At 54.6% G+C, this 22,451-nt stretch overlaps 4 protein-coding genes across 4 annotated transcripts; all 4 read right to left on the bottom strand.

The window, feature by feature from the left end:
* Nucleotides 1-3,090: 3,090 nt before the first annotated feature.
* On the bottom strand, nt 3,091-4,678 carry APOC2 (apolipoprotein C2). Its single transcript, XM_037819728.1, has 4 exons — nt 4,600-4,678; nt 3,853-3,928; nt 3,534-3,684; nt 3,091-3,342 (listed from the first exon to the last, which is right to left on the bottom strand). Exons 2-4 carry the CDS (start codon nt 3,905-3,907, stop codon nt 3,252-3,254), a joined length of 297 nt encoding a protein of 98 aa, XP_037675656.1. The 5' UTR covers nt 3,908-3,928; nt 4,600-4,678; the 3' UTR covers nt 3,091-3,251.
* Nucleotides 4,679-5,211: 533 nt separating this feature from the next.
* Nucleotides 5,212-6,985, bottom strand: APOC4 (apolipoprotein C4). Its single transcript, XM_037819727.1, has 3 exons — nt 6,829-6,985; nt 5,869-6,001; nt 5,212-5,440 (listed from the first exon to the last, which is right to left on the bottom strand). The coding sequence occupies exons 1-3, from the start codon at nt 6,887-6,889 to the stop codon at nt 5,284-5,286; spliced, it is 351 nt and encodes a 116-aa protein (XP_037675655.1). The 5' UTR covers nt 6,890-6,985; the 3' UTR covers nt 5,212-5,283.
* A 7,815-nt stretch (nt 6,986-14,800) lies between these two features.
* Nucleotides 14,801-17,094, bottom strand: APOC1 (apolipoprotein C1). Its single transcript, XM_037819902.1, has 4 exons — nt 17,013-17,094; nt 16,832-16,909; nt 16,228-16,375; nt 14,801-15,016 (listed from the first exon to the last, which is right to left on the bottom strand). The coding sequence occupies exons 2-4, from the start codon at nt 16,887-16,889 to the stop codon at nt 14,956-14,958; spliced, it is 267 nt and encodes an 88-aa protein (XP_037675830.1). The 5' UTR covers nt 16,890-16,909; nt 17,013-17,094; the 3' UTR covers nt 14,801-14,955.
* A 2,428-nt stretch (nt 17,095-19,522) lies between these two features.
* APOE (apolipoprotein E) lies at nt 19,523-22,451 on the bottom strand. Its single transcript, XM_037819888.1, has 4 exons — nt 22,353-22,451; nt 21,480-21,541; nt 20,781-20,970; nt 19,523-20,576 (listed from the first exon to the last, which is right to left on the bottom strand). The coding sequence occupies exons 2-4, from the start codon at nt 21,520-21,522 to the stop codon at nt 19,877-19,879; spliced, it is 933 nt and encodes a 310-aa protein (XP_037675816.1). The 5' UTR covers nt 21,523-21,541; nt 22,353-22,451; the 3' UTR covers nt 19,523-19,876.

A 22,451-nucleotide genomic window follows, 5' to 3' on the forward strand; every position in this document is an offset into this window, starting at 1 on the left:
CGGTCGGCTTCAAGGGCTCTAAAAACTCCATGATTTGTTGTATCTCCCTGCTCTTCCAAGTCCTGGCTTGGGGAGGATGGATGGAGGCCCAGAGAAGCAGGAGACGCTCAGCGGCTGTTACCTCTTAACCAATGGATTGGATGGAAGTCTGATCTGGGTTCAAACCCTGGTTGAACTACTGACTGGCTAAATGATCCTGGACAAGTGACAAACCTTTTTGATCCTCAGTTTCTTGTCTTCTATAAAACAGAAATTATAATACCTGCTGTTCTCCCCCCACCCCGCCCCACCCACAGAATTATTGGGAAGACCCAGTGAGATCGCAGATGTAAAGGACCTGGCCCAGGGCCTCATGCTCAGTGAGTGGTTAATATCAGTTAGCTGTTATTTTGAACCTTATCTGTAGTAACCTCACAAATGTAACTTTGAAATGTAAGCAAGCTGTGATGTCAAGCTCTTAGTCTCCAGAAAAGCAATATGTAAATGTAAAGTCTGCGCCCAGATATGAATAAGCTTTCATCTATAGCCCCAGACCTCCCAGATAATAAATAAGCTTTCACCTATTGCCCCAGACTTGGAGGCACCATGCCCCAGGTATCACAGGATGTAAATCCTGAAGGAAATAGTAAATACTTGAGATAAAAAGCTACTGAAGTTTTCCAGACCTCTGTTACCCAAGACGATTATCTTGCTTTGTCTCTAACATTTATAAAAGCTGATTGAAAAATCTCTACAAGGAGTCAGATTAGGGAAAATCTCCCCTGCTTTCCACCCCACCCCACCCTCACTCCCACCCCCAGCCTAAAGAAACCCCTTTTCCTCCTCAGCCTGTTGGGTATATCTGTGCATTAGGCCACATTAGGCGTCCCCTCTCAGCTTCCCCAGACCCATAGTCTCCCCCACCCCATCCCTGCCCACTTTGTGTGGTCACTATCAGGGATGGGTGTGTCTCCCCTACTGGGCTTGTAGACCCAGGACGGTCATGGTCCCTGCAATGTCTCCAGCACTGCTGGGAGGAGTGGGGAGTGACAAGGGAGGGGGAGTGGAATTACCGAACAAAAGGATGAGGCTCCCCAAATGCAAAATGAGGGACTCAACTGTGAGCCAACACTAAGACCCCCAGACGGGCAGACTGAGCTTATGTTTTGTGGGCCTCACTTAAAAAAAAATACAAAATAACATGTACACGTTTGGGTGAAGGACCACGGAAAGCCCAGATAAGCGAGGAGCATTGCTGCAGCATAAGCTTCCCTGTAACTCCATTTCTGCTCCTAGCTCCAGATACAAAATGCCCCCAATCTGTCCTCCGACTGTCATATACTGCAGAGTCAGACCTATCAGAGCATGGGAAACTCTCAGCTAGACTGTGAACGTGGAGGGGACCCCTTCGGAGCCTCCTTCCCTCCAGCCAAAACTTTCCCCTGGGTCTGTTCAGTGAGTGGCCCAATTAGAAACTCTTCCATTCCTAATAACCAGTGAAGTGAAACACCGGACAGACCCACTGTTCCGTCCACTAGGGGGCGCCCAACACCAACTGCGGGCTGTGATTTCAGGTCTAAGGAAGGAGGGGCTGGAGACCCTGACTTCTGGACCCTGAGGAAGTGGGACTGGGGACTGGACCCTGGGATCCTGAAGGGATTGGGACTGGGGTGGGGGAGTCTGAGAAAGGAAGGAGGAGTCTGGGAAAGGCATCAGGATTGGTTGGAAGCGGAACTGGCCTGGGCAGTCATTTTCTTTGGCTTGAGTCTGTGGGGGAACGAGTGGACAGAGCAGGGATTGTTCCTTCAGGGCCCCCCCCCCGCCGTCACCCCTTGGGTTTGGCAGCCTCAGCTCTTCCCAGGCCCTGGGGACTTGGGGGCATTGCCTGCAGCCCCTCCCCAGGGCCCGTGTTTTCTACTGGACTCGCAGCTGCCAGCCTCAGAACCTGAGAACACTGCTCCACGAGGGCAGGCAGGCTGGCTGGAGGTCAATGCCAAGCCGATGAGAAACAGAGAGCCGGGATCCTCAAAGCCTGGCAGCCCCCACTCCCACCCTGGGGGACTTGAGAGAGCAGGGTCCAGGATTCCAGGTCCCCACCCCCTCCACCCATGGGCCCCAGGACTGCCACCCTTCACACTGAGGAACCTCTGCCCTTATTTGCACGCCTGTCCTTTTTGCTGCAATTCTCTGCTTGTTTCCCAGATCCTCTCTTCCACCCACTAATCACCCCTTCCCCGAACTGGGAGCAGAATCTCTCCATCCCCTCCCAGCTCTCCATGCTGGGCTGTGGGGCCTGTGTCTGACCGTGCTCAGACCTTGATCTCTTCACTTACTCCTCTTTTTTTTCTTTGCCTGTGTTGCTGTCTGAAATTACCTTCTCCCTTTCTTTGTTTGCTTATCTCTGCCTTTTCCCACAGCTACCTGCGGGCAGGGGCCTCTCTGTCTCTGGCCTCAGGATGGAACGGAGCAGCTGGTCCCAGTAGGCACTCAATAAGTGCTATTACTGTCACTAGCAAAGGGAAAGCACCAACAAAACATACTGCAAAGCTGTAGTAAAATAAACTGTGTGGCAGCATTGGGCCAGGACCCATGGCTTTCGGAGGAGCAGGGCCATCTGTCTTCCCCACTGCTGTGTTCCCAGGACCTGGTGGGCTTTCAATAAATGCCCATTGGTTGAGCTCTAGGAATTGCCAAAGAGCACAGGCTGCGTGGTTCATCTTCTTGAGTCCCGGCCAACCTCAGCACTACTTCCTAAGCTCAACAATGACTTCTCGGCCTCAGTCCCCACTCCGCTCGGTCACAGGGTAGTTGGACAACTCACTGAGATGGCACATGTAAAGTGTCAGCCCAAGGCCAGAACACTGCCAGAGACGGCTGTGGGTTGGCTGTCTGACTGTCATTTTACAGAGAACGCTGAGCCTTAGCGCTGGGCAGTCTCTAATTATTGTTGTTATGATTCTTGACTGTTATTTTTCACCTCTTTGTTCCCACTGACCAGATTAGTGCTAAATACATACAGTAGGTGCCCAATAAATGTTGCCTGAAGTGAGGTAATACCCCAGTCCTCGCCCCTGAGGCCTCAGGAAAGCAACCATATGGAAGAGAATAAACTTAGATTTTAAAAAAAATTTATTATTGATAAGAATTCAGGCTAAAGTTGGGAGCAGGATGCTGAGAGCTGCTGGGAAGTGAAGGGCAGTTGGAGATCCTGGGGCGGGTCAGAGGGCCTGGGCTCTGCCCTCCCCTACAGACTTGGGTGGGGAGGGGGGCTGTCAGTGGTCTCCCTTCAGCATGGTGAGGATCTGGTCAGTCACAATCCCTGCATAAGTGCTCACAGCCGTCGTGCCGTGGTTGTACATGTCCCTGAGGGAGAAAGGACAGAAGGTCTGAAGGAGGAGGGGCTGGGAGGGGACTCCTGGGTCCAAAGGTGGAGGGGGCTGGGGCCTGGACTCCGGGTCTGAGGGAGGAGGGGGCTGGGGCTAGGACTTCTGGGTCCTGGATGCATTAGGAACTGGGGGCTGGACCCTTGGGCCACGAGCAGGTGGGGGTGACACCTGAGCTTCTCATCCACGCTTGGTAGGTAGGTCCTTCTGTACAGGTCCTTGGCGGCTTCCTTGGCTGAATCCCAGTAACTGTAGAGTGATTCCTGCACCTGGGCCAGCAGGGGTGGGGTGGTGGCCTCAGGCTCCTGGGACCCCTGCACCTCTGCAAAGGGAGAGCGTGATGCTTAGGGGAGCCGATGGGCCTGCAGCCAGGTGAAAGCCAGGCAGGGAAGCAGAGAGAGGGTGGGGGCAAGCACCCGGCTGGGAAGATGCTTGGCACTCCTCCCCCTCCTCAAAGATCCGCCCCACCCCCTATGACCACCACACTCACCGAATCCCAACACCAGGACGACCAGAAACACAGCAAGGAGGTATCGGGTGCTCATGGTGTCGGGAGACCTGGAACACTGAGGTGGGGGCTGTGGGACATGTCTGTCCTCCACGTGCTCCCTGGAGGCGTCTGTTCCTGGGGTCCCGCCCCTCCTATCCTGCACCACCTCCGTCTCCCTGCCTGAGCCATCTCTAAGGTTGGGTGTCCTTCTCGGGCTTCTACTCCCGACTTAAAAATTTTCCTTCTAACATTCACCCACTCATTCAGTCAGGGAGCATTTACTGAGCAACTGCTATGTGCCAGGCAGAGTTCTGGGCACTACAGTGAAGGAAACCAAGGCCCCAGCCTCATGCGGCTGACACCAGCGAGAAATCCAATGAATAGACATTAAACGAGTCAGACGCTGAGATTTCCCGCGGGGATGCGTGCTCTGCAGGAGGGCAGGATGTTCTCATCCTCTGGGAAGTCTCAAGACACTGCGACCACAACGGACACCGCGAGAGCCGGCCCTCGAGCTCGGCACCCGCTCACGGGCCCCCCACCCAAGGCTCGCGATCAAAGAGCTCAGGGCACGGGCTGCTCGTCCCCGTTTGTTTTAGAGATGAAGCCGCCCCGGGAGAGCAAGCAGCCCGGGGCAAGGATCCCACGATTCCAAACGCCGGGATTCCACCCCCGGGCGCCATCTCTGCCACCACCGTCGACCTTCGCCCCGACGGCTGCTCCCCCCGCCCGCCCGGCCTCTCTTACCGGACTGCGGCGGGCGGTCGTCACCAGGCTCCCGGCGGGCACGGAGGGCTTTATAGCTCTCGCCACCCACCCTCACCGCGGCCGCCCCCACCCGGCGGCCAAGGCCAAAGTCCCCGCCAACCGGACGGCCCGAGGGGGCGGGGCGGGGGCGGGAAGGGCAGTGACATCCCCCCACCCCGAGGTCAGGCCGCGGCAGCCCCCGCTTGAAATTCGCTGCAGAGGCAGACAGACTGCGGAGGAAACTAGAGTGGGGTGGAAGATGCGGGTTCTCAGAAGGAGTGGGGTCTGCGGTGTGCGTCCCGTCGGGGAAGTGAGGGCAGAGGACTGGGGATGGGGGGTTTGGGCTCTGTAGGGACGTGCTGCCCTCCTCCTGCCCTCTATCCTTTCTCCCAAAATGGGGTGCCACGAAGTCTCCCACCCCTACAAGCCCTCAGTGGCAGGTCTGGCGGGTCTGGGGACTGAGGTTGCTCCCCACCGGCCACCCCATAGCCCCCCACCCCCACCCCCACCACCATACCTTCCCTGCTGGGAGACTCTTCCTCCACTCATTAATCATTAAGTGGGGGTGGGGTGGGCATACTTCTGGCTAGAGGAGGAGGGATTCGCATAAGGGCGAGGAGGGATCCTAGTTTCTTTATTGTGGACAATGGGGAGGCTGGAGGGCAGGGGGCTTCCGGGGACGCTTTAAGCCGCGTCCTGCTCCCTGCAGAGGAGCCGGGGACACAGGCTCTGGGCCTGGTTCAGGAGGCTGTCCCTGGAGTTGCGCAGCCAGGCCTGGGTGCGGGGGCCCAGCTCCCTCAGGTGGTCATCGTAGTAGGTCCGCACGAAGCCCTGAAAGGCCCTGGGGCCCCAGTGGAGGAGGGGGCATCACCTGCCCAGGCTCCAGCTGCCCCCCAGTGCTTTGCACTCCCCCCCCCACTCCTCCCTCGGTCGGACCCTGGAGTCCCTGCTCTCAACTCTCACCTCCCGCACGCCCCCCAACCTTTCAGACCCTACCCCACCCTCTCCTTCATCCTCAGTCCAGGAATCCCGGTTCCAGCCCCCTCCTCCCTCAGACCCAGGGATCCAGGCCCCCAGCCCCCTCCTCCCTCAGATCCAGGGGTCCAGGCCCCCAGTCCCCTCCTCCCTCAGACCCAGGGGTCCAGGCCCTCAGCCCCCTCCTCCCTCAGACCCAGGGATCCAGGCCCCCAGCCCCCTCCTCCCTCAGATCCAGGGGTCCAGGCCCCCAGTCCCCTCCCCCCCTCAGCCCGGATGCCAGTGCACACCCACCAGAGCCACTGCCACCTCTCTCTGGTCTTGGTCACCAGCTCCTTCATCTTTTCCCGCACTAGGCTCCAGCGACTTGTCTCCTGCCTTGGTGGGCTTGGGCTCGGGGTCCCTGCAGACACTTCTTCCTGGCACACTAGGTGGGACCACAGGGCAGCTGGGGTGGGCCAGGGCCTCAGAACCAGAACCCGTCCTCCCTCCTTCCCTCCCCGCTCACCCTCACTGCCACCTTTGGCAGTGCTCTGAGCCCCCGCGGACCTCTTGGCCCCAGTCTTAGCCATCCGTTGGCCCCCGCCGCGCCTGTCACCCCTGCACACCTATTGTTTTCTCCTTCAGTCTGTAAGCCCACCTCTCTGACACCCTGATGTCTCCATTTGCCTGCCCGGGAACAGCCCCCATCCTCCCACTCCTCCCACCCACGGTCTCCAAGACTCAGTTTCCCCCTCTGCAGAATGGGATCAGAGCAGGACCTACTTTGGAGGATTATTGGGAGAATTAAGAGTTAATATATTTAAGGCACTTACCACATTGCAAGCGCTAGAGAAGAGTTACATGCAATTTTCAATACACATGAGAGAGACATTTATACCAATCCACACGCACCAGCACACGCGTGTCCACACAAACAGAAATGCTCCAATCTCTTGCACACATGTACCCCACAGACACACAGGGGCCATGCTCACATGCACATGAGTGTTCCCAGACACACTACAGACCACAGCAGCCCCCTCTTCTGCTTCTACACACCCAAATGCACACATGTGACCCCAATACTCACCCCAACCCCGTGTTCTCACTTCACACCCAGACGCTTACACCTGCACTTCCAGATGTGTGCACACACACACACACTCGCCACAAGCACACAAACTCCAACCTGCGTGCTTACGGACCAGCATGTTCACACCCCACCTGGCTAGGGGGTCCCCACGCCTGCCGCCCCCCCCAATCCCTCCTCACCCACAGCACTGGCCAGGACTAGAACACAGACGCAGAGGGAGGGCAGGGCCCTGGGTGACATGACTGGGGGCTCCTTCTCTCTGTCCCCTAATCCTCAGCTCTCCAGGCCCGGGGTGGGGGTGGGGGTGGCTGAGCAGGGCCCTCCCCTGGCCGCCTCCTCACACCCCTTGGCACAGACTTCAGAGAGAGGGACCCAGGTGACAGTGACAGAGGCCATGCCTGCCCCTGCTGGCCTCCCTCCCTCCCACCATCGCCAGCTCCCTGACCTGACAGCCGGGGAGACAGAAGGCTCTCCGGGATCCTACCCTGAATCGCGTTCAAATCCCAGCCCCACCTCATGTGTCGACCTCTCTCCCTGGGCCTCAGTTTCCTCCTCCATAAAACAGGGGCCACGGCCCACCCTTCAGGAAGTTGAATGAATGACATGATACCAGGAAAGCTGTCAACGCGGAGCCTGGAACTACAGGTGTTCACAAAATCGTAGCTGTTTATTATCATGGTGGCTTTTGTCTCTAAGACCCCTGGGCTACCAGGCTGCAGGGCAGGAGACGGTCAGCAGTGCAGCCTGTGCGTCTGGCCTGCTTCTTTGTGGTGGTCTGAGGCCTGATCACCTCCAAGCATCCCTTTGCTTTTGCATTCCAGCTCTTTCCTTCCATGGCTCTGGCCTTAGCCACACCTGGGCTTCAAATCCCCCACAGCTTCGTCTTTGACCAGGGTTGAAATAGTCCCTCCTTGAGCCAGAAGTTTTCCATATCTGCAATGGGTATGATAATAATCACCGGCCTCATAGAGGCCACATGGAGGTTAGGCGAGGTCCGGAGGGGGAAGTTTCCAGAAGCACATAGTAGAGGGTCATCGACATCAGACCCTTTCCCAGGGGACTGTGGGCTGGACCCCTTGCTCTAGTTGCCAGATAAAATACAGGACACCCAGGTAGCTTTGCCTTTCAGATAAACAAAGAAGAATTTTTTAATATGAGTATGTCCATTTAATATTTGGGATATAATGGTAAAAATTCTTCACCATATATCTGAAAACCAAATGTCTCCAGGAGTCCTGTGTTTTTATTTGCTAAATGTGGCAGCTGTACCTGGGCCACCACCTGATGGTCCTGACCCCAAAGCCACCAGCAGACCCCTGTCCATCCCCTGGCCCCAGTACATGCTCAAAAAATGTTCCCTGGAGTCCTTGGCTAATGATCATCAGCAAAATAACTACCAGGCATTGTGCTGAGAGGCACAGAGCCTGGCTCTGCCTCTTTCAGGCTGCAGGCATTGTGCTGAGAGGCACAGAGCCTGGCTCTGCCTCTTTCAGGCTGTGTGACCTGGGGAAGTTGCCTAACCTCTCTAGGCCTGTTTCTTCATCCATCAGTGGGACTCACGTACCACATACCTGGAAGGGTTGCCCTGGAGAGAGATCAGCTCCATATAAGCAATGCCAGACACTCAAAGGCGCTCAACCAACAACAACCAATGTTTATTTTGCATGAGCTTCTACCACTCTTTGTGCCCAGACCCCATGGCAAGGGTGGGTTTCCTCATTGGATGTCACAACAGCCCCATGAGGTGGGCATCTTTTTATCATTCCCATTTTATGGATGAGGAAACTGAGGCTGGGAGCGTGGTGGTGAAGCTACTTACCGACATATCTCCCCAGCCAGCAAGTGGTGGATTTGAACCCAGCCCCCTCCAACTCCCTAGCTGAGCCTGGACAACTTCCGCCCCACCTTCCACCCAAATCCCAGGAGGCCAGGGGGAGGTTGGAGCGGGGTGGGGTGGGCCGGGAGAGGTCCCTGACCCCTGTCCCCACTCCGAGGTCAGTGTGCTGGGAGGGCTCTGGGGTGTTTGCTTTTTGCTGCTTGCAATGTTTGCCCACCTTGGGGACAGGAACGGTTGAAGGTCCTTTAGGCTGGAAATCCCAAGCAGCTCACAAACAACTGCGGGGGTGACAGTGATGGAGGACAGGGAGGTGGAGGGGGATGGGAGGGCACTATGTGTGTCTAGGGGCAGGGGGCTTCTCTCTCGGAGCCTGCAACTCTCCGTTGAGTCTATTTTGGGGGTGATTAGGAATAATGTTGCTTTGAGCATGTGTGTACACGTTTTTGTGTGGATGTGTGTTTTTCAAGTCTATTGGGGATACACCTCGGGGTGGAATTGCTGGGTCATTTGGTAATTCTATGTTTAGAAAAAGACAGTTGCAAAAATAATCCGAACTCCATATAGAGAATTCCAATAGTCCTCTAAACCCCCCAGATAACCAGATCCACCAATTTTAACATTTTGCCAACTTTGCTCTATCATTCTTTCTTCCTACGTATCTATCTATTTATCTAATCCATTTTCTGAACATTTGATGGCAGATTGGACATACTCCTTATCACATAATACTTCTGTGCACATTTCCTACAAAGATATCATGTATGTAATCACCCTAAGTGCAGTTATAAAGTTCAAGAAATTTTATGTTGATGTCAAGCTTACATTCTATATTCCAATGTTTTTCTTATGTCCCGATCATGTCCTTTTGAACCTTTTCTCCTCCATTCTTTTAGATCCCATCCAGGATCATGTATTGAATTTAATTGTCATCTTCTTAGTTTCTCTTTCTCTCTTTTTTTTAAATTGTGGAAACATATATACAACAGAAATCTTCCCATCCCAACTGTTGTGATTTGAAGCTGTATGTACCCTCCCCCCAAAAAAATGTCCTTATATTTAATTCATTCCTGTGGATGTGGACCCATTGTAAACAAGATATTTTGATAAGGCTACTTCAGTTAAGGGGTGACCCACCTCTATCAGGATGGGTCTAATCCTATTACCAGAGCTCTTCATAAAAGGAATGAAGAGGGAGAGAGAGAGATAGGAAGCTACTAAAGCAAGAAGCTAAAATCAAGGAAAGTAGAAGAGAAGGGAGAGAACCACAAATGTTATCATGCATCTTTGGCAGAGGAGCCAAGGATTGCCGGCAGCTGGTCTTCCAGAAGAAAGCATTGCTTTGATTTGGACATTTTCATGGCCTCAAAACTGTAAGCTTGTAAGCTAATACATTCCCATTGTTAAGCCAAACCACTTCAGGATATCTGCTTTGAGCAGCCCAGGAAACCCAAACACCAACCACTCCCAAGCTTATCATTCAGTAGATCAGTCACATGCACAGGGTGCAGTGCGCTCACCACCATCTATTACTAGAACTTTCCATCTACCCCAAGCAGAAATCCTACATTTATTTTGCATTAACTCCTCATTTCCCCTGCTCCCCCCTCCCCGCCCCGGTAACCTGTACTCTACCTTCTGTCTCTAAGAGTTTGCACATTCTGATATTTTCTTTGTGGTTATCAAGGGGCTCAAATTTAACATCCTAAATCTGTAACAGTTTTGTTTGCTTTGAGACCAGTCTGACAGCTTCAACAGCATACACAAACCATATTTCTATACCCCTGCTTCCCCCCCACCTTTAGGTAGTTTTTGCCACAAATTACATATTTGTCCATTTTGGGTCCAAAACCATTGATTTATCTTATATTTTATGCATTTGCCTTTTAGATCCCATAGGAAGGAGAAAGAGGAGTTACAAATCAAAAATACTATATGCTGGCTTTCATATTTACCCATGCCATTATCTTTACAAGAGATCATTATTTCTTCATGGGGCTCCAGTCAGTTGTCTAGTGTCCTTTCCTTTCAACCTGCAGAACTCTTTAGCAATTCTTATAGGTCTAATGGTGACAAAATCCCTCACCCTTTATTTATCTAGAAATGTCTTAACCCCTTCTTCCTTTTTGAAAGATAGTTTTGCAAGATACAGAATTCTTGGGTTGCTAATTTTTTTTTTTTTTTTTTTGCTTTGAGCATTTTATATTCATCTTCCCACTGTCTTCTCGCCTCCATGGTTTCCAATGAGAAATTGGCATTAGATATCCCTGAGGCTTCCTTGTATGTGGCGTTCAGAATTCTCTCTTTATCTGTGGCCTTCAACAGTTTGATCATAACATGACTCATTGTGGGTCTATTTGGGTGTATCTTGTTTGGAGTTCCTTGAGCATATTGGATATGTATATTCATGTCTTTAGTTAATTTGGGGAATTTTATAGGCACTATTTCTTTGAAAATTCTCTCTACCCTATTTTCTCTTTCATCTCCTTCTGGGACTCCCACAGTGTATATATTGGTATACTTGATGGTGTCCCACAGGTTCCTCAAGCTCTGTTCACTTTTCTTCTTTCTTTTCTCTTTCTGCTCCTTAGACTGAATGAGTTCAATTGTCTTATCTTCAAGTTCACCGATTCTTTCTTCTGCCAGCTCCAATCTGCTCTTGAACCCTTCCAGGGAATTTTTAATTTGTTACTGTGGTCTTCAACTCTGTTTGATTCCTTCTCATAATTTCCATCTCTCTTTGTATTCACCTGTTGTTTTCCTGAGTTCCTTTAGTTCTTTGTCCATGTTTTCCTTTAGCTCTTGGAGCATATTTAGGACCATTTTCTTGAAGTCTCTTTGGAATATCCCAGGTCTGATCCTCTCCATTGATGGTTTCTGATGCTTTAATCTTCTCCTTTGCCTGGGTCATCACTTCCTGCTTCCTAAATGTTTTGTAATCTTTTGTTGAAACCTGGACATTTAAATATCTTTTGTGTTATCTCTGGAATTTAGACTGTGAGGTGTCTGTTCTTAAAGCTTGTATGTTTGCAGATTGACCTGTGACAGTGCTCTCCTTCAGGGTTTGTCTATACTGTGAGTTTAGAGGATAGCTCCAGGCCAAAACAGAAGGCCTCCCTAATCCTTTCTTCACATGCCTCTTGTTTTTGGCATGCACATGGCCCTAGGAATCCCACGTTTACATGAATAGGAAAGCCCCCTCTTCCCTAGGAAACAGTGTCCTCCTGTCCCCAGGCGCTGCACTGTGTGTCCTGCAGCCAGCAGTCCCTTGCAGTGACTTGACTGCTTTCCCACAGCTTCTGTAGGAGGCTCGGTGAGCCCCTTCTACCCACAGGGCGATTTGGGACAGCAAGACTCTCAGGCCCACACCAGACAGAGTGGGCCAGAGATATGTGCTCCCAGTGTGTACACAAGGGTTACTCTGCTTCCTCCAGAACCGGAACCAGTGACAGTGACGTGCACTTGGATGCAGAGCAGTGAGGTGTAGGAGGGGGGCTGCCAGGGCACCATGGATCCTACAGCTTTAAGCAAAATTTTTCTTCATTGGATGCTCACCTTATTCCTGCTGGCCTTTAATTGCAGTTCCTTTTTTTGGAACTTTGAGAAAGAAGTTTTTGCCAGTTCTTGCAGGTGGTTCAGGGGACCGAGCCCTGAAGCATTTTTTTTTTTTAAGCAAGTGCCAAACTGTTTTAAAAATGGCTCCGTTCATTCATTGTTCAGTTTTTCATGCATGTGTTAATACATATTAATGGAAAAGATTTGTGTTGCTTATCATCCTCTTCCACAATTTTCTCTGCTTGGCTAATTCTGAATCACCTGTCAGGTTTCAGATCCAATGTCCCCTCCTCCAGGAAGACCTCCAGGACCACCTAGGCTGAGCCCTGCCCACTGTGTGGTGTGTTCCCTGGCTGGGTGCTTTAGCAGCTTCAGGCATACCTGGGGGTGCTGTCTGGAGTGTGAATGTTATCACATACATGTCTGGGACTCTCTGGTTCCCTCTTTCTTGGTGTGATCAGAGCTATTTGCTCTGAAGTCCTGAAGGTATGTTTGTAAACCTGAAAAGAACAAATGCATTGTCTCTAAAGTATAAAAGCAAAATTGCAAAATTAGTTTTAATGAATGGGTGATGAATGATAATAATCAAACATCTATCAAACATAAATTGCATGCCAGCTGGTCAACTGGAACATAAATGCTCCTTCCTTGATCCGGTAAGTATTTACTGAGCTTCCCCTGGGTTCCGGCACTTCTCCTCTTCTATTCACTGGGGCACCGTGGGAAACAGGACAGCCTCACGAAGCCGACATCCCCAGATAAGGGGACAGAAGAGTGCTGGGAGTGCAGTGTTATGGGTGTGTGTGTGCATGTGTGTGTGTGTGAGACATGTGGACAGAGACTTGGAGGAGGTGAGGAACGAGACAGGCAGATGTCTGCACATCTAGAGGAAAAGCATTCCAGGTAGGGGGAACAGTACATGCAAAGGCTCAGAGGTAGGAACCTGCTCCGTGCATTGGAGCAGCAAGGAGAAGTTGCACGTGAGGGACAGGGGAGGCCCCAGGGGTAGTGGGGCCTGGATCATGTGGAACCTGTAGACCTTGGTAAGTTCTTTGGATTTCACTCTGATAGAGGTGGGGGGATCTGAGCAGAGGAGGGACTCGATCTGGCTTGTATTCTAACAGGATCCCTCTGGCTGTTGAGTAGGAATGTGTAGGTGCCTGGAGCCTTTGAAAGTTGATGGGGGGGGGGGGGCTTTAAGGCAAAATAGTTCTTTCTTTTTTGCTTTCTTTTCCTTCCTCCATCCCTTCTTCTTCCCTCTCTCTCTCCCTCTTTTTTTCCCACTTTTTCCCCCCATGCTCCCTCGGGTTCCTCTTTCCTCTTTCAGCATCCCTCCAGTGTGAGTATGGAAGGATTCTTAAACATGCAGTTTGCTTCACATGCATGTGCTTTAATTTTACACCAATGACACTGTGCTATGGATTGCTTCCTGCTTCTGTCTTTTCCCTCAATGCTACAAGGTGTTCTTAGATCTCTCCAGGTTGCTGAATGAGCGTCTAGCTCCTTTTTTTCTCCTGTATAGTACTCCACATTTTTTTCCAATCTCCCAGTGATGGACCCCTAATTTGCTTCCAGCTCCCACCCCCACAAATAACGCTGCAGGGAACATCCTTGTCCATCTGCACGTTTGCTTCTCGAGTGGGTTTGCCGGGACCCAGGGGATATAATTAACGTCACCAGGAGCTGCCAGGCTTCTCTCCATAATGGGACCCCCTTTCACGATGTGTGTGTGTGCAGCCCCCATGTGTCCATACCCTCAGCCAACACCTGGCATTCTGCACCCTTCTGCTTTCCCCTGGGTGGCCAGGAACTGAATGGCATCTCTTGGTTGCTTTAGCCTCACTGTGAGTTTGAGCCTCTCTTCCAATATCCGTGTTCCCTCTCACTTCATGAATGGCTAGTCCATTTTCTCTGGGCCTTGGTCTCCTGGGCTTCCACCCCAAGAGCTTTTCTGGAGCTTAGAAAAATGTTAGACCTTACAAATAAATTGATTGGCTCCAAAATTCTAAAAGAAAATGGCCAGGTAAAAATTACTAATGGTTTGATTGAATAGGCACAGAATATAACCTTGGGCCAATGAGCTGACCACAACACACGTCTCATCTGAATTATATTTAATAAGGGATGTGGGTGCATGTTAATATGTTTGAAGTGAGGTGAGGAAGGCTGGGGGTAGGTGTAGAGTTGCATCCGGAATGTTCTGCAGGGCGACTCCGGGCTGAGGAAAGCCAGGTGGGTAAGAAGGTGGCCCTGGAACCCACTACCTGGGTTCCAATCCTAGCTCTACCTACAGGCATTTGGCTTTAGCCTTCTGTGCCTGTTTCCCCATCTGTAAAATAGGAGCAGTGACACCATCTACCTCAAAGGGGCTTTATGAACATTTGATGTGTTTAGACTTTTTTTTTTAATTTTTCGGATTCAGCATTATCACTCCTTTTACCAAATATCAATAAGTCCTGCCACTATGCCTAGTCCTATGCTGGGCCAGGCCTGGAGACACAGCAGTGACCACGACAGCTCCCTCATGGGGCTCACAGCCCAGTGGGGGAGACAGATGCGCCCCCAGGCAGTAAAGACCCAGAGTGGGCAGAGCTTCAGGAAGGCTTCCTGGAGGAGGCGACATTAGCGAAACAATCCTTAGCCCGGTGCAAGTAGAAAATGCTCGTTCAGTCTGAGTTCCTGCGTCTCTTCTCCAAAGGCACAGTCTGCACCCTGTCCTGCAGCCCCAGCCCCTGTCCCACAGAAAAGAAACACTCAGGCAGGACTCTCATAGGCCTTTTATTGGTTGGGGGGACATGGTCATCGTGGAGGGAGTCTTCAGGGCAAGGACAAGGGTATGGGAAATTTCAGGGGCCCCTCCTGGGACCAAGGAGCTGGGGCAAGGCCACGAAAGACAGCAGGCTGGCCCTCGTGGTGTTCAGGAGAAAACATCTGCAAATGTGTCTCGCACTTTTTTGAATGCGTTTGAAAACCAGGTCCTGTCGGAAGACACGGAGGAAGGGTCACTGGGTGCCACCTCCCCCCAGGGTGGCCAAATCCCCACGTCCCTGGTCCCTGTTTGCCTCCCTGAACTTCCCCTTCCTGATCTCCCTGCCCCTCCCTTCCCCAAGAAAACAGCCGGCCTCCCCACTTGTCTGTGGGCTTAGCAGGAGTCTGGCGTTGGGTGACCCAACCCTTGTGCCTCAGTTTCCCAATGGATCAGAGCCTCTTGAAGTTGGAACTTCATCCTGGCCTGGCTTTCCAGGTCTGCCGTCTTCCTGTCACCAGCCCTTTTCCAAGCCTGCTCTTTCTCCAGCTTCCTGGGCCTCCCCTACTCCTATAAGAGCTCCTTTGCCTGGAAAGTCATCGTCTCCAGAAATCCTTGCTTGCGAATTTGACCTTTAGGATCTAAAGATCCTCTTGCCTCAGGGCATTTGCACTTAACTCCACGGGGTGGGGGATAGGGGGTGTTCTTTATGGGGTTTCTGCCTGTCTGTATTTTCCTAACCTCCAATCTCAATTTAAGTGTCACCTCCTTAAAGAAGACTCTGCCACCAAATCTTTGGAAGTCCCCTCCCAACCCCTCCCAGTCCTTGGCTGTCTGCCCATTTGTTTATACTCCTCGGTTCTCTCTGGACTAATCTCCTGGCTGGTTGGCTGGTTTATAGTTTGTTTTACCCCACCTAGAATGTCAGCTCCCCAAGGGCTGGGATTTTATCTTGCTTGCTATTGTATTAGTCCCCACATTGGAACAAGTTTCTGGCATTTAGCAAATGCTCAGTCAATGACCATCCCCCAACCAGCGATTCTCTAACCTGGCAGCACCAAATGGAGCCAATAATACATGCCAGGCCCTCTGCAGATCCTCTATAGTTTACTTCCTTCCCATAAGAGCCATTTTACAGATGAAGAAACCGAGGCTGCAGAGGGGAAGCCCCTCTCCCAGGAACACGCAGGGCATGAGGGGTCGCCGGCAGGCTTGGTCCTTCACCACGGCCTGGGGCCAGCTCTGAAATGTGCCCAGGGTGGAGTCAAGGGATCTGGCTACCGAGACTGAGCCCCCTGAGCTGGCTGTGTGAACTCAGGGATGGGGCCAGCCATCTCTGGGCCTCAGTTTCCCCGATCTGTAAAAGGGGCAGGGCCTGGGCCTTCCCTCCAGGCTCCACCCAGAGACACCCCAGCCCTCTCCCACCCAGGGAAGGGTCCCCACTTGGTCTTAGCAGGAATCTCGCTCTTCTTGATGTGGTCGAAGGCTGTCCGGGCCTTGTCTTCCAGGGTGTGTCCCAGCTCCTTCAGCTTTTCTGGGATGGTTTCCAGGGTCTTTTGGAAGTCGGGGGCTGCCTGGGCCGGGGCTGGGCCTACTCGGAAGACGGAGGGGCGGGGAGTGCCTTAGGACGGGATTCCAGGGATAGGAAAGATCCTTGAATGCGATTCTAGGGGGTCATGGTGTTGGAAAGTGGAGGGTACTGGAGCAACCACTTGGGGCTCAAGCTGCTGGAGACTGCCTGGCTCTACCCCTTCCCACTTCCCAGGGTGCAGAAGCAGGCCAGGCAATCCCCAGGGGGTGAGTGACGACGCTTCATTGGTTTCTAGGGCTTCCCTGAGCAGATTCTCTGCCTGCTGTGCGTTCCTTGGAGAGCCTTGGAACCCACCTGGCTGGGAAGGGCTGGGGGCTCCATGGACCCCCCCTTGGAGGTCAGGGCACAGAGGGGGCCCCAGAGCTCCCACGAGTCCCCCAAGCTTGGACCCCGAGCCTGTGGCCAGTTGCATGCTTCCAAACCCCAAACTCTCAAAAGCTCCCACTGGGGTTTTACCTTCCAGCACCGTGCACAGGGCCACCAGCAGGACCGGGAGCGACAGCAGGAGCCTCATAGCGGGGTCGGAGGGGTGCTCTGCGGGCAGAAGCGAGGTGGGTGAGCGATCATGGCCTCTCTCCTCCCTCCTCTGCATCCCCACCCCTCCCTTTCTTGTGCTTTTGGGGCACTGAGCACTCACCTGGATCAGGCGCTGTCAGCAGGGGCTGGAGATCCTGGCCAGCCCGGGGCCTTTATCAGGCAGGGCAGGGGCAGGGCGGGTTTCTCTCCTTCCCCCTGAGCCTCCCCCTGGCCTCCTGCCTCCCTGCACCTGCCTTGCCCTCTTCCTGCCCCTGGCTGTTGGCGGGAAGGGGGCTCAGTTGGGGCCCTGGGGCATCCAGAGGCCTGGAACTCCCTGTCTGCCATTTGGCACCCTCATCTCCCAATCTTCCTGACTGGGGGCTGGCGGGAGGGTGGTCTGCAGACTGTCAGAGCCCCTTCCCCTCCTCCGGAGACAGCCCTCACCTCTCCTTGTGGCCGTCTTCCCTCTGGGGCCTCCTGCTTGCCGCCCATCTCCGGGGGTCCCTCGGTGACCCTGGGTTGGGGGGACTCACCCCCCAGTTCATACTCTGTGTCCCCAGGCCACCAACTCCTCACACACCCCCTTCGGAGGAGCTGGAATCCTCAGTGTAAACAGCTCTTTCTCCTTGCCTCTGGGCGTCTCCATCTACCCCCACATTCTGAACCCCCAAATCACTGCCCATCTCCTTCAAGCCCCCCATTCGTCAGTGCCTGGGAGTGCCTTACACCTCCCTCACTGCCTTCTGGGTCGTTACTTCAGAGCCCCCAGCTAGTCCCCCTTTTTGGGGGAGGGGTTATCTCTTCAGCCTGTTCCAACCCCAAAATTTAATCTTCAAGGCTCCCAATGCATGCCCCGCATCCATTCCACCAGACCCCAGGCCCCCTCCTCCCCTCCCCCGTAAGCACTCCATCTGCTGCTCTTCACCTCCCAGGCCCCCTAGGTCTGCTTGGACATCCTGGCTCCGAGCCTGACCCCCAAACCCTCCTCCCCCCACCACATCCCCCAGGGCTGGAGTACAGCCTCCGTGGCCGGGCCTGGCGGGCTCGCTGCCTCTGACCTCCAATGATCCCTGGCAGTTGGGGGTGGGGGGAGGTTGGTTGGGTCTTGTGCCCCCCCATCCCCCAACCACGTGTCAAGGCCTGGGGGTGGGGGGATGATTGTGAAAGGGATGGCACAGACGTCACCCTGGCAGGATTGCAACAGCCCTTTGCTCCCGCCAGCTCAGCGCTTCCCATCCGCCGGCCCCCGATCCCCCTTCCCCGACATCTGCTGCCGAGCTCGGCTCCCCACTCCCCAAGAATAGAAAGACAAACAGCCCCCTCACCTCAGCTGGAAGGGTTTCTATTTCACAAATAGGGAAACTGAGGGACAACCAAGGGGTGTCTCTCAGGTCAGGGAGGGGTTAAGGGGGGCTCTTTGCTCCCCAGCTCCGCTTTCCTGCTGGAGTCATTTCCCTTCCCCTACCCCACGGCACCCACTGCTCCCCAAATGCCCTTCCCCAGGCCCTTGTTCCACCCCCTAAATTTGTCTGGGGGCTGTGGTGAGGTGGGGCACCCCTACCCCTCCTGCTTTGATGTCTTCCTGGTTCAGAACTTCATAGCAGCTCTGAAGGGCCATAAGATACACACGAGAATTCAGTGGAACACTTTATAATAGTTAATTGTGTGTTAGGTGAATTTCACCTCAATTGAAAAAAAAATGTAAAAGATTCAACCCAAGTTGGGAGACAGGGCTGAAGCCCCCCCCAGCCCCTGCCCTTGTTGTACTGGGGAAGCCAGCAGACCTGGGCTCGCCCCCCCACCCCCAAGCCTAGGAACTCACAGACCCTCCTTTTCCTCCCTCAGACCCAGGGATCATCTCCCTGCACGTGGTGGGGCTCAAGGCTGAACAGGCACCAAGACACCAGAGGGATTTGGAGAGGCTTGAACCTGGCCCGGGAGACACAAGTTCAGGCCCCAGCCCGTCCCGTGCCCGCCCCCCTTGGGAGCCCGCTTCTGAGAACTGAGGGGGTGGGAGGGGAACGTGCCCGCGGCTCCCAGGAGCTTCAGGCCTCCCCTGCCAGCCCTGCCCATTTCTCACTGGGTCTCCCTGGCCCTGACATCCACGGGGCCTCCTGGGAACAGGCCCACCCAGGGCGAGGCCACCTCTCCCTTCTCCCCTGGGGAGGCTCTTTGGGAGACAATGAGGCAGACCACAGGCCTGGAGAAGAGTGAGGGAGAGTGTGGGTAGGGGCAGGGGGCAGGGCAGCTCAGCAGGATGAGGGAGGGAACGAGAAAAGCAGAGGGCTCAAGCTAAAGGGCGGTGGGGAGGACAAATCCAGATGAGGTAAGGGGGGGAAACAAAACCATAGTGGGGAGAGATAAAAGATAGAGGTGGAGGAAAACAGGAAGCCAACTCTCAGGGAGAGCAAAATGGAGAGAGACTCAGAGGCCAGGGGAGGGAAGGAGGCAGAATCAGATAAGGCTGGATGGGAGAGACAGAATAGAGTGGATGAAAATAATAACCTGGCACTGGTCTTGGGGTTATTTAGATTCACGATGACTGTAGGAGGCAGATGTTATTATGGGGAAACCGAGGCTCAGGGAATACCCCCTCCCCGAGCATCACACAGGTGGTCTGAGGCAACAGGATTTAACTCAAAGGTGGCTTTATTCCAGAACTCATGTCTGAGAAACACAAAATGGAGTAAAGAGAAGCAGAGCCAGATGCACGCACACACACACATACACACACACACAGTCAGCCAGGAGTCAGGATGGAGCACTTCGAGGCCAGTGTGGTGGGGAAGGAAACGGTAACTGAGGCTCAGGCTGGGAGAAATCACGCGCGGACGCCGGGAGGCTGCTGTGAAGCTCCATGGATCTTTATTAGGCTGGGGTCCTCAAGCAGGACAGCCGGGCAGAGGCAGAGCTCCCTGCTGGCTGGGGGGAGGCAGGGGCCGGTGGGGCAGGAGCGGGGCCAGGCCGGGCCAAGCGCCGGGGCACTCAGTGATTCTCACTGGGCAGACCCGTGGCCGTGGGAGTTGTGGCAGCGGGCGCCACGGCCGCCTGCACCTTCTCCACCAACTCGTTCCACTGGCGCTGCACGTCTTGCACCAGAGGCTCGAACCAGCTCTTGACGCGGGCCTGGAAGGCCTCGGCCTGCAGGCGCAGCTGCTCCGCCTGCTCTTCCGCCTTGGTGCGCACCTCCTCCAGGTGGTCGCGGAACCGGAGGCCCACCTCCTCCAGCCGGTCGCGCAGCTGCTCGGCCCGCTCCCGCAGGGGCTGGCTGACCAGGTCGCTGACGGTGGCGGCGCGCACGCGGCCCTGCTGCAGCAGCGGCCAGAGGCGCTCGCGCATGGTGCTCACGCTGCGCTCGGCGCCCTCGCGGACCCCCGCACGATACACGGCCAGGCGCTTCTGCAGGTCCTCGGCGTCGCGCAGCAGCCGTTTGCGCAGCTTGCGCAGGTGGGAGGTCAGGCGCGCGCGCAGCTCCTCGGTGTTCTGGCCCAGCATGGCCTTGGCCTCCCTGCAGTACTGCTCCAGGCGGCCGCGGAGGTCCTCCATGTCCGACCCGAGGCGGGCCTGCGCCGCCTGCAGCTCCTTGGACAGGCGCGCCTTCGTCTCCTCGGCCATGGGTCCCAGCTGGGCATCCAGCTCCGACTTGTAAGCCGCCACCTCCTTCATGGTGTCCTCCATCAGCGCCCTGTGGGGCAGGAGAGGATGGAGGGAGGATGGAGAGACAGGACGGGAGCCAAGCCAGGAGTTAGATGGTGAGGCGGAGCAGGAAATGGATAGTCTTGCACTGCCAAGAGCTGGTGACAGGAACAGAGAGAAACCCAGACTCGAGGGTCCCCAGGGAGCTGCCCATGGGGGGGGGGGGATGTCCGGGGCCAGGGCTGGCACTCACGTCAGCTCCTTGGAGACCTGGAAGCTGCGGAGCTCCTCCTGCACCTCATCAGTCAGTGTCTGCACCCAGCGCAGGTACTCACAGAAGCGGCCAAAGGCCAGCTCCCAGAGCTGGCCCGGCTTCTCCTGCCCCAGCGGCACCTCCAGCTCCAGCTCTGGCTCCGGCTCCGGCTCCGTGTCGGCCAGGCATCCTGTGAAGAGCAAGTTGAAGGCCAGGTCAGGGCCCTTCTGCCCCCTCTAGGCGCCTGGAATACAGTGGCCACTCCACAAGTGCTCCTCCACAAGTGCTGTGGGCTTCTTTGGAACAGTGAGGGGAGGGGGTGCCCAGTGTGTTTAATCACTTGCCAAGCATGTGTTGAGTGTCTTTGTGGGCCCCACATAGGGCCATGCCGGGGTTGTGGGGGGCTGTACAGATGGAGAACGAACAAAATCACAGTTCAGTCTATGCGGTAGAAACTGTTATTTCCATTTTAGGAATGGGGAAACTGAGGCCCAGAGGGATTAAAACAGTTGCCCACAACCAAAGGATGTCAGAGAGGCCTCAGACTGGAGCCTGCTCTCAAGGGGAAGGCAGACTGGAGGAGGAAGGGGGGGCGGTATCCAGGGCCTGAAGGGGGATGGGGGTAAGGATGAGGATGGGAGGGAGAGAGGGGCAGGGGACCTGAGCAAGCCCCACCGAATAACTGCCAGGTCACCATACCTGCCAGGAGCGTGACCGCCAACACGGCCCAAAGAACCTTCATCTTCCTGTGATGGGTCAGTCTAGGGAGAGAGACGTGTCAGTCCTGTCCCCGGACTTAAGGCCGTGCCCACCTCCCCCAACCCATACCCCCCCCCATATCTGCCACAGTCTAATCCAAACAGGTTTACCGAACCACCTCTCCATTGTCCGTTTGATTCATTATCTCCTCTTATCTTCTCATCCCTGGGTCGGCTTCCTTCACCCAAATTCCATCTCCCTCTCCCAGGGTTCAAATTCCATTCACCGCACCCAAGCTCCATCTGCGTCCCAACTGGGCTTGCTAAATTCCAACTTTGCCTTGCTTGTTCTACCTTCACATTTCAAGCTTCAACTTCACGTCCTAGCACCCGCTTTCATCTAGTAACTACTATAATTCTCATTTAAAAATCCTCCTCCAGCTGATGCTCTAGTCATCCTGCTGCCACATGCCCAGTGCCCCCCCAGGCTCCTCCTGCCACCCCCTGCTTTCTATAAGATCTAAGGAAGAAGGGGGCACTCAGTAGGAGCTCAATAAGTGACTGTGACTATCCATAGGGTGTGGCTATGGCTCATCTCCTGGCTCTCTCCCTGCACCTCCTAGACCAGATGGGGTGCACCCTTGCTGCCCAGCTCTCCACTGGGTCCGGTCCCCTGCCTCCGGCCTCACCGCAACTCCCACTTCAGTCCTGACCCAGGCGTGCAGCCAACTCCTCTCACCCAGCAGCTCTCCGCTTCCTTCACTCTCCCCCCTGCCCCAGATCCTTTTTCCTTGGAGGCCAGGAAAAAGGCCCCCACCCCCCAGAAGCCCTGAGCTGATCCATGGGCCCCCGCTCCACCGACTCAGCTTCTCACCAGCTGCCAGGGAACCACGTCCTTCTCCTCTGCTCGGGCTGAGTAGAATTCAGGGATCCCAGACCCGTCCAATTATAGGGCTCCCCCTGCCCTGCCCCT

Source organism: Choloepus didactylus, chromosome 27 (assembly GCF_015220235.1).
Source record: "Choloepus didactylus isolate mChoDid1 chromosome 27, mChoDid1.pri, whole genome shotgun sequence".
Classification (NCBI taxonomy): Eukaryota; Metazoa; Chordata; class Mammalia; order Pilosa; family Megalonychidae; genus Choloepus; species Choloepus didactylus.